Genomic DNA, 12,034 nt, shown 5'->3' on the forward strand with positions numbered 1-12,034 from the left:
AACGTGCGTCTTTGATTCTAATGTCTGAGATATTCTCTCTATCTTTTTGTTGTTGTTCTGTTTGTTTGATGTTTGACCCCTGTTCCTTGTACCAGACATTTCTCTCCCTTCCCTGTCTCTGTCTGGAGCATAATTAGCATCAGGTTCTTTTTACATACTCTTTAGCTTTTGAAGCTTCTGTGTTTTTCCCCCCAAAAGATGGTGAGAAAGACGGTCTGATCTTTCTTGATTGTTCCCTGGAGTCCTCTCAACTGTGGAAAACATGTCATTTGGCTGTCTATCAAAAACCTGTGAAATCAACTTGAATCAAGATTAAAAACCACATGTAAGATTCCATAGATAGTTAGCAACAGCCTTGACTGGAATTTAAAATGACAATCATTTTGACTGCAGACATCAGCTTCATATCACATTGTATATATCAGGAAAGACATTGTGCAGAGGAAAATGTCCTTCCTGCATTTCCAAAGATGAACAGTATATCGTACACTCTGATGATCCAGACCATTGACGTGGCACAGTCTGCCTTGGTTTTACGCAAGATATCACCAGGATCATATTGTACATTATGACAAGCAACATTCATAACATTCAGGACACATAAATGTTCATGGTGAGTACACAGCTTTATACTGGAAACAATAAAAAGTCTTCACTGAATGTGGTTTGTTAAACTGTTGGCCAAATGTGAGGAAGTACAAGATTGGCGGCAAAACCTGTATTACCATAGATTTTGGACAGTGCAGCAGTGTTTTGAGTGAGATGCTGCCCGTGTGTGGTAAGGAGAAAGGGGAAATGACTCAACAGCTTCAGGCTGCCTGGCAGAGACATTTGGGGTGGTGAGGGCGAGGTCAGCCAGCATGGACGGATCTGACAGCAGGCAGTGCCAGCTTGGCATCTCAGGGGCTCGGAACAAGCTGCCAGCACTCCCTACAGAAATAAAGAGGGACCACTCTCTTCAGGGAGGGATAAAGTGAGAGAGAGAGGGAAACAAAAAAGGGGTAAGGTGAGGAATGTTTGTGTATGTGTGTACGTGTGAGAGAGATTAGGAGTTAGGAGGCAGGACAGCGAGTGAGTGAAAACAGGAATGAAGGCCAGATCTGCTGCCCCAGAGTTTAGCACCACAGGCAATGTAAAGAGGGTAAAGACAAAAGAACAAACAAAAGGCAAAGCTGCAGAGCTGCATGGCTGCAGGTTGTTGACATTTAGCTGAGCTCAGTCCTCTATGTTTCCTCTCAGATAAAGCACTGGCTTAAGCAACACTGTGTTAATCAAGCAGAGAGACAGATTACTCAGCTAATTCAACTCTTTCTATATTCATTAATGTCTGAAGAATGCCTTTATTTGCTGTTTAAAGACGATTTGCTTTGGTGCAGCAGTTTTGAATCTGATACACTCAGTGGCGTGCGGTCAGCCCCTTCAAACCCTTTAGAAAAGGGTGGACATGAATTGAGACAGAAATGTTTTTCAAACTATGAAACTTTCTTTCCCCCATTTATTCCACAATGTACATGCATTTAATAAATAAATGCATTAAAATATAGAAATATACAACTTCAAAAACAACTTAAATTTAATGTAGACTACCTCAAATATCTTCGCATTTTTTCTCCAGACAGAGTGTAAGTGGTCTGTCACAGCTAATCAAATCACGCTGTAGAGCTACATCACTGCGTGCCCCCTTCAGCGGATTTTCCGAAGGGTTCTGTGATTCATTTGTATTAGCAGAGTCACAGAAAATCTGACAAATCAGATGTGTTCATTTCACCTTGCGGGATGGCCTTTAGCTCTTTGGCCCTTCACCGTTCACATGAGAAGGGGTTATGCACTGAATGGACATAAAACAGGAATGTTTTTTCCTTCAGCCGCATTTGAGGCTGACAATGAACAGTGATACAGACAAAGCAAGCAGACTGTATCACTGTTGGTGAATGATTTTACAGGGAAGAATCCGAATGACATTATTTTCTTCAAACGAATGGACTATTGACAACTTTCCTGCAATGTGTACGATCATAAATGCCAGTCAAAAAGATTCTCACAATTGCTAGGTCAACAGGCTCCAATGAGTGCTGCTTTTGAATAAAAAGGTATGTAAGAAACACAACAGAACAAGGCCACGTTCAAACAGTCAGTGTTTGGGATTGACAACCATGAGTATACAACCGAAGTCACAACTGAATTCTAACACCTGTAACCATAGTGACTAAAGTAAATATCAAAGATGGCACCATCCATATCTTTTCACAACTGACACTGCATTATTAAATAAACAAGTCCATAATTATTCTTCGGCAGCTTTGAATGCTTTTAAACCAAATGCAGAGGGCAGCATGTATGTTGCGTGGAAACCAGCTGCTGGATCTTCGGATGATGCAACTCAAGTCTCCATGAGGATTGAAGGGGTACCTGGTTAATGCACCGCATGCCACTGGATACACTCATCCATATGAGATTATAAAAATCTGGTCAGCAGCAAGTGTCAAAATGTCAAGAGTTCTGTAGATCAGTGGTTCCCAAACTTTTTACAGTGGCATATCCCTTCAAACATTCAACATCCTTTCGCGTACCCCCTCTCTAACGCATATATAAAATTCATAAGGTGATTTGAAAATATGTCTGTTTAACACAATTATCTTTGTAAAACAACTCCCTTATATTAAACATGTTATATTTTTACATGTTTTGAACGTTATATTAATCATATACATACTGAATAAATGGCTTACCGATTGAGATGGGAATGCTAGATATGATATAACTGCATAACTTTAAAACTCCTCCTCATCGTGTATGCAAGATTAGCGTTCAATTCTGTGTCTGGAATTGCGCATCATTGCAGGTACAGCATTGCCGGCCGAATTCGAGCATTGCAGGTCTGTATCTGTGCAATTGCGCGTTCAGCTCAAGGTGCTTTTTTATGTCACATTTGACACTGTTAGCAAGGTTGAGCTCATTTGCTGAAAAAACATCATGCAACAATGTAAAAACAGGTCTCTAGCTTGCAAGCAAATGTGAGAGAAAATTATTGCGTGTGAATGTGGAAAATTATTTGGTGGCGCTGAATGTCTGACACCTGTCATCAAAGTTTTTGAACTTATACCATCAGAATCAAAACAACCTATGCATCTAACCTTAAACACAAATTACGTTTTAAACTGTGAAAAAAAAAAACTAAACTAAAATCGTGGACAACTGACATGTGCGAGTCTGGTAAAACAGTGAAGTATTTTATTTGCTATCACTAAGCTACGTCACCTAGCAGTGTGCTGGGCTGGCAAAAAAATGAGTAGAATCATTTTTTTAACCGCAAAAGATAGGGTTATTTCAGTGCATATTTTTCTGACATTTTTGACACAACCATTTTGGTGTTTCTACTCTAGAGGGCACACAAAATTATTTTTGCCAGTGAGAAATACATGAACTGGGTTTGAATGTTATTTTAGACTGTGATGAAATTGAAAGAATGGTAAATCTCAGAATGTTATTTGCGTACCCCCATTGTCACCTCACATACCCCAGTTTGGGAAACACTGCTGTAGATCAAATGGGGAAATGACACTCAACGTTACTTTGTGTTATTTAGAGTTTTATTAGATGTTTCTGATGGTTTAAGTGAGTTTTTGTAACTGTAGCACAGCTCAAAATATTTTTGATTTACTGGGTCTTCAGATGAACTCTGGAGGGGGTTCATACCAAATGTAATAACAATCTGTTACATACAGTAACAGCTGGCACATTCTAAAGACTTTTCAAAGACTTTGTTTTGACTGACACATTATCTTAAAGGAATATTCCGGGTTCAATACAAGTTAAGCTCAATCGACAGCATTTGTGGCATAATGTTGTTTACCACAAAAATAATTTTGACTCTTCCCTCATTTTCTTATAAAAGCAAAAATCGAAGTTACAGTAAGGCACTTACAATTGAAGTGAATGGGGCCAATATTTGGAAGGTTTAAAGGCAGAAATGTGAAGCTTATAATTTTATAAATGCACTTACATTATTACTTCTGTTAAAACTTGTGTATTATTTAAGCTGTAAAGTTGTTTAAATCGTCATTTTTTAGGGGGTTTTAGGGTTTGTTGAAATTACATCGTAATGAGAATGAAGTTGTAAAATTGGCTATAACTTTATACAGAAAAGATTAGTAAGCGATTTTATCGGACTAAAATCATGTTAACATGCATATTGTTTACGTCTTGTGGCTATACTTTTGAAACAGTGAGTATTTTAATGTTTACAGATTGGCCCCATTCACTGCCATTATAAGTGCCTCACTGGAACCAATATTCAATATTATGTAATCAGTAAACAATATTATACCACAAATGCTGTCGATTGAGCTTAACTTGTACTGAACCTGTAATATTACTTTAAATGTGTCATATCCTACCATATCATTTTCTTTTTTTCTTTTACACTCCACTTATACTGTTGTGATTATTTGCACCAGTAACTAATTAGTTTTACATGACCATGTTCCTTAACGGTTCCATTAAAGATTCTTGTAGTACTTTCTATCAAGAAATATTTAGAAATGTAAAAGTTTTTTTCTTATTGGATTTACTGCCCTCAGCAGCCTGTTACCAAATTATGAGATGATTTTATATATAACAGGTACTTGCAAAAGTTGTGTTTACACAGATTCTTGCAAAAGTTGTTTATGCAGACATTTTAATGAAGATATTTTATTCATTCATTAATTTTTATAAGATAATACTAATTACAACAAAACTCATAATGTGTATCTTTAATTAAACAATGTTATATCAACAACCATCCAGGAATTACTCTGACTTAAGTCTCACAAGCTTTAAAACACATAAACATAGTAACAATTATTGGTTCATTTTGAGTCAGACATGACGAAATAAACAACTTGTGGCTTAGTAGGTTTTTTTAATTTATTTTTTTACTAACTATAAAGAACCAACTCATAAGAGTGTAGATTTGAATGCAGTGTAGATTCAAAAGAACCAACTCATAAGAGTCATTGGTAACACTTTACAATAAGGTTCCATTTGTTAACATGAGTTAACAACATTAGTTAACATGAACTAACAATGAACAATACTTATTAAGCATTTATTAATCTTGGTTAATGTTAATTTCAATGAATAGTAATACATTTTTAAAGTTAGTGCTCTATGAACTAACATGAACTAACATCGTGGTTACTTTCGTAACCTCCAGTCCCTGATGGAGGGAACGAGACGTTGTGTCGATGTAGTGACACTAGGGGTCACTCTTGGGAGCCCTAAACACCTCTGATTTTGAAAAAAGGCCTATGGGAATTGGCGAGTGGAATTTGCATGCCACTCCCCCAGACATACGGGTATAAAAGGAGCTGGCTCGCAACCACTCATTCAGGTTTTGTGCTTAAGCTGGTAGTTCAGTATTGTGGCAAGAGGGACACAACGTCTCATTCCCTCCATCAGGGAACGGAGGTTACGAAAGTCACACTATCTCTCACTTACTCGACGTTGTGTCGATGTAGTGACACTAGGGGTCCTTATACGAAACGCCACAATAAGCTGAACTGTGTTACGTGGACTGGCGGTGCAAGATGGGCAGACAGCTGTGTGCCTCGTAGCCAGCACACCAGGCCATCACATAACCTCCACCAACGCTCTTATGAGCGTCGAATGGTCCTTTGGGAACAAGTCGACTTGCCCAACAAATAGGGACAGGCTAGCCCAGCCATGGCCTCTTTTCCTCTTTTTTCTCCCCAAAAAGAGTGAAATTTTGTTTACCGGCTGGGGGCCATAAGTGTCTACGTCAGGGTGGTATCACACAGCGTTGTGGCCACCGCTGAGGATGCAATATGCCCCAGGAGCCTCTGAAAAAGTTTCAGTGGAACCGCTGTCCTCCGTTCGCGAGGCGCACCGTCATCGAGACTAAGTCCAACTTCAAACCGAGAAAAGAGATGCTCTGAACCGGGGAGAGCTTGCTCTTTTCCCAGTTGACCCGAAGCCCCAGCCGGCTGAGGTGCGTGAGCACCAGGTCCCTGTGCACACACAACACATCCCGAGAGTGAGCTAGGATTAGTCAGTCGTCGAGATAGTTTTGGATGCGGATGCCCACTTCCCTTAGCGGGGCAAGGGCTGCCTCTGCGACCTTCGTGAAGATGCGAGGGGACAAGGGGAGGACCTTGTACTGGTACGCCCGGCCCTCGAAAGCAAACAGCAGGAAGGGTCTGTGTCGAGGTAAAACCGAGACGTGGAAGTACGCATCCTTCAGGTCTACCGCCGCGAACCAATCTTGATGCCAGACGCTCACTATAATGCGTTTTTGCGTCAGCATCTTGAACAGGAGTCTGTGCAAAGCCTGGTTCAGTTCTCACAGATCCAAGATTGGCCGCAACACACCGCCTTTCTTCGGTACAATGAAGTAGGGGCTGTAAAACCTTCCATAGAATGGTAGCGATCTCCACACGCAAGGTAGTGGCATTCTCGCCCTTCACCGAAGTGAAGCGGACGCCGCTGAACCTGGGTGGGTGCCTGGCGAACTGAATCGCGTAGCTGAGTCAGACAGTCTGGGTCAGCCATCACGACGGGTTGGAGAGCGCAAGCCACACGTCCAAACTCCAGGCGAGGGGGACCAAAGGGACAATCACGTTGGACGTTCCGGCGGGTGGGGCCTCGTGGCGGGGCGGAGCCTGAGGCGCCACGTTGAGGGGGCTCAAGCCCCATGGCCGTGCTGAGTCCAGGGACATTGAAGCACTTATCTGGCTCCTAATACCCACCATAAGATTGGCCGGGGAGGGGGGAGGAGGAATATCATCCCCGCAGTCCATCGGAACCAACCCGGTGTGGCCGTGTTCGTGCCACAGCTGGGTGCGCAGGGGCGGGGGGGCCCTGTTGCTACAGGAGGATGCCCTTGGCGACGAGCAGACGGGGTGAGGGGTCTTGAGCCGCGCTGTGGCAGGATGTGTTGAATAGCCTCCGTCTGCTGCTTCACCGCCGAGAACTGCTGGGCGAAGTCGAACAGGCCAACCTGGGAGATGGGGGCGTCAAGGAACCGCGCCTTGTCAGCCTCTCCCATCTCGATTCCACTCTAGCCCGATGCTCACGGCCACCCGGGAAAGCATGTTCATCAGCTCCGCATCGGCCTGAGACTGGGCGACCATACCCGAACGAGGAAGCCTAGCCGAAGCCTCCACGTCAGACTGGACGAACCCACTCTCCGATGCTACGATCGAGAGCTCATCGTCTTCCTGGGCTCCGAATAAGAGGTCGAACTCACCCTGAGACGAGCCATCGGTCTCATCCGAGAGCCCGATCGGGGCAAGCGAGCATGCTGAGGAATGGGAGGTCCGTGGGGGGTTACCCGGTGGAGGTGCTCCCACTGAAGTCCCTAAATCGCCCCCAGTGCTAACCGACGCGGCCTCATACCCGTAGGTAGAAGGACCGAAGCGGGGAGCGCTGGGGTGGCTTGCCCTCTTACAAAGGAAAGCTGCGAATGCAACTTTGCCATAGTCATGTTCTTGCAATGAGGACATGACCCATCCACGAACGATGTCTCCGCGTGGGCAGCGCCCAGACACGTAAGACAGTGATCACGGCCATCAGAAGCGGAGAGATAGCGACCGCAACCAGGAATAATACACAAACAGAAAGGCATCTTTAAAAAGACGTTCCATGAGTGCCACTATTTTAGATAGAAAATATACTCTTTTTGTTCTGCCAAAGCGCCCAGGGGCGTTCTCTGCACTCCACGGGTGCAGAGGGGGAGAAGCTGCTGAAATGCGCCGTAGATCCAGCAATTCGAGGTGAGTATTTGAAGGATTGAATTCAGTGCGCTGAATGCAACCGATCGGCTCCGAAAAGAAAATCTGAATGAGTGGTTGCGAGCCAGCTCCTTTTATACCCGTATGTCCGGAGGAGTGGCATGCAAATTCCACTCACCAATTCCCATTGGCCTTTTTTCAAAATCAGAGGTGTTTGGGGCTCCCAAGAGTGACCCCCAGTGTCACTACATCGACACAACGTCGAGTGAGTGACAGATAGGGAACAATAAACAATAGTATTTTTAACTAATATTAACAAATATTAATAAATTGTGTAAAAAATATATTGTTAATTGCTTGATCATGATATCTAATGCATTAACTAATGTCAAAGAATGGAACCTTATCGTAAAGTGTTATGAGTCATTTTTTCGGGAATTGGAGAACACTGGTCACGCTATATGTTTAATGCTGCTGATTCAATAGCGGTGTAGTAGTGCCACTGAATAGTAGCGCAGGAAACACTGTCAGAGTAGTGTATCACATATTTTATAATTTTATCCCGTCCCCATCGGCGAAAGAATGTATGTTTGAAAACCACCCAACAGAACCGAAATTCATGAAAATCATTTAAAAAAATGCAATTAAGAGCTCAATAAAGACGTAAATGTTTGTTTTACTAGTCTGAAACACATAATTGTGGTAACTCTGACATAGGGTGATTGAATTTGGCATTAATTTCAATAAACGGTCTGTTTTGAGTTCTGAAAGTTGGAGTATGTCTACACAGTACATTGTTTACATTATATGACTCTGTCTCTAAATTATACAGCACATGGGTTTAGTTGTTTTTAAATGTGCTCTATATAAAGTTTGACTTGACTTAACTTAAATCTTTTAAATGGCACAGTATGTATATTCCAGTTCATTAGGCAAGAGTCCAGTCTCACTGTCCTGGAGTCTAAAAGGAATGTGGGGGAACATGGAGATTGTGATTATGAAATATCAAACTTCAAAGGAACCTCAGTGGCCATCCCTAAGTGTCTAGAAATCTGCCAGGTGAACAATGTCTCCACACATCTGGTTGTACTGTTCTGCCTTTCTGTCTGTCTGTCTGTCTGTCTGTCTGTCTGTCTCTCTCTCTCTCTCTCTCTCTCTCTCTCTCTCTCTCTCTCTCTCTCTCTCTCTCTCTCTCTCTCTCTCTCTCGAGCAGGTGTATGTTTCATTATTAAACCAACAGTATCTCTAGCTTAGACTGAGGTTCTCCAGTACCCCTCCATCCCTCTGAATCAGCAGGTGAGGCAAGAAGTGATTTTTAAATTACATTCAAAGTGAGCACTTGAATCTCTTTCCCTTTCAAAGAGTGACCTCAATAAACAGATGAGCCACAGGGCCTATGAGCAAGGACAAACAAAAACATAGTGTGGGCACACATGTGCACATGCAAATACATACAAAACACACACTCAAATACATATACATAAGTATGAACAATCACACACCCATACAAATATTATTTCTCTTTGTTTCACATACATTCACACAAACACAAAACAACACTCTTAAAAATTGCTGTTAATTTACTTCAAAATATCAACAGTATAATCCTGTTATTTTTAAATGCAGTACATTACTGTTAATTTTGGTTGGTTAAATGACTTAGACGTAATAGTATGGTATTTTACAGTATTGATTGCTCAAAGGAAAGAAAACAGTATTTTACAGTATTTTTTGCATTGCATTTTGGGAACACAAGACTACAGTGAGCCCACACATCTTCTGAATTAATAGGTGAGTACCCTTTTGATTTGCTTTTTAGCATAGCCATAAAACATTACATTTATGTTCAACTCATATTGTGCTGTGGTAACGATTTTGGTAGCCTACCTGCCATCAGATCCCAATATCAACTAAATAAGCTGTTTGTAACGTTATATTTCTGTCTTTAAGCCCAAGATCTTTGTTTCTTTTACTAAAATTGTTTTCTTTAAGTGATTTGTTGTCAGATTGAATAATGCACTGGATTTGGGTTAATTTGTTAATTCGCATGTCAGATTTGAGATTGGAGTCTGAGCTGACACACAAAACAGTGCAGAAACACCTCACTCAAGCGGTCAGTGTGGTCAGATAATGTTAACAACTTTAACATTCAGATCTGGGCTGCAAATTGCAAAAGCATTGTAAGCTTAAATAGGTTGTAGAAACCATTGGTGACAATACTTTCTACAATCTACCTATGACGAAGTCGAAGTATACAACGCTTTTGGGAAACACAGCTGTACAGCTGATAATGTTAAGTTTTATGCAGGGATGCATGATATTCCTTCTCTTTTATTCTGAAAACATTGGTGATACTGGAACTGCATCTAACTTTTTAAACACTTGTTTCAGTGGGAAACCAACTGTAACTGTGATACCGAGTGCAGCTGGATTTCTGAAACGGATCTTCCATATTACAGGGTGAGATTCATAAAAACGTAACTTCTTTTTATTCTGCGAAGTGCAGCCTTCAAACAACGTTGCAAATTTTATTTAAATAATGTTCCATTGTTGTCTCTGTAGCGCACTAAAATGACAGGCATCTTCATTTGTGTTCTGATGATGATAGAAAATCATACACATCTGGCATGGCATTAAGGTGAGTAAATGATGATTTAATTTTTATATTTGGGTGATCTATTCCTTTAAGAAAGCTCTCCTGACACTAATTATGAATACACACATTTGTTTTTCAGGCGTTTCATCGGGATAAATCCTGAGAGAGGCACCAAGGCTGGACGAGGCAAAGTCCTGTCAAAGCATACGGGGAAAGTCGCCCAGAAAAAGATGACATCAGTTAACCCTCGTGTCTCCAGTCTACTAAAGAAACTAAATGACTTTGAGTGGGACTTTATATAAGTCAGTGAACCCAGTCATTCACACACACACACACACACTCACTCAACTCACTCAAACTCACACAAACACTCACGTACGAACACTATCTCACACACACACACACACTCAACACACACACACTCAACACATACAAACTCACACAAACACTCTCACACACACTCAACACACACAAACTCACACAAGCACTCTCACACACACACACACACACACACACACACACACACACACACACATTCAGTACACACAAACTCACAAACACTTTCACACACACACACACACTCTCTCACACACACACACTCAATACACACAAACTCACACAAACAATCACACACACACACACACACACACACATACACACATACACAAACACTCTCTCACACACTCAACACACACAAACTCACACAAGCACTCTCACACACACACACACACACACAAACACTCTCTCACACACACACACACACACACACATTCAGTACACACAAACTCACAAACACTTTCACACACACACACACACACACACACACACACTCTCTCACACACACACACACACAATACACACAAACTCACACAAACAATCACACACACACACACACACACACACACACATACACACATACACAAACACTCTCTCACACACACAAACACTCTCTCACACACACACAAACACTCAACACACACAAACTCACACAAACACTCTCACACACACATACTCAGCACACACAAACTCACACAAACACCCTCACACACACACAAACAGTCTCACACACACACACACACTCAACACACACAAACTCACACAAACACTCTCTCTCACACACACACACTCACACACACACAAACACTCACACACAAACACATGCACACACACACAAACTCACACAAACACTTTCTCAGACACTCTCACACACACACACACAAACTCACATAAACACTTTCTCAGACACTCACACACACTGTTTTAGTCATTCATTCAGCCACTTTTTCTTGTTTGTGTCCAGAGTTCAGTGTTTGGACAGACAGAGATTTGTTATTATTTGTTATAATATGTATTTATTATTTATATGGCTGAAATGTAAGTTTATTTACCCAAATTAGCTTTGGGCTTTGTTTTACCAATTGCCTTATAATTTTGTACAGATGTTTTGCAAGAATGGTGTTTTGCAAATAAAGAGAGACGTTTTGAAAAGACACTTTGAAACTGTATTATTTGTCTTAAAAGTCACTATTTCAAAAGCTACATTTATACACTATTAAAACATGGTATTTTTTATTGCAAGACTAAGGAATAATTTATTAAATCACAAGGTCTAGAAAAAAGTAAACACATTTTAGTCCTTTTTGCTAGCAGTCCATTACTCAATAGCTTGTACAGTAGCAGGTAGTGTATTTTTACTGTAGTTTAC

The 12,034-nt window shown here is 41.4% G+C and overlaps 1 protein-coding gene across 1 annotated transcript; it reads left to right on the forward strand.

Moving 5' to 3' along the window:
- The first annotated feature begins 8,891 nt into the window (after positions 1 to 8,891).
- On the forward strand, positions 8,892 to 11,801 carry LOC127454516 (uncharacterized histidine-rich protein DDB_G0274557-like). Its single transcript, XM_051721808.1, has 5 exons — positions 8,892 to 9,029; positions 9,490 to 9,524; positions 10,125 to 10,193; positions 10,296 to 10,371; positions 10,469 to 11,801. The coding sequence occupies exon 5, from the start codon at positions 10,606 to 10,608 to the stop codon at positions 11,557 to 11,559; it is 954 nt and encodes a 317-aa protein (XP_051577768.1). The 5' UTR covers positions 8,892 to 9,029; positions 9,490 to 9,524; positions 10,125 to 10,193; positions 10,296 to 10,371; positions 10,469 to 10,605; the 3' UTR covers positions 11,560 to 11,801.
- The last annotated feature ends 233 nt before the right edge of the window (positions 11,802 to 12,034 follow it).

Source organism: Myxocyprinus asiaticus, chromosome 16, assembly GCF_019703515.2.
Source record: "Myxocyprinus asiaticus isolate MX2 ecotype Aquarium Trade chromosome 16, UBuf_Myxa_2, whole genome shotgun sequence".
NCBI lineage: Eukaryota > Metazoa > Chordata > Actinopteri > Cypriniformes > Catostomidae > Myxocyprinus > Myxocyprinus asiaticus.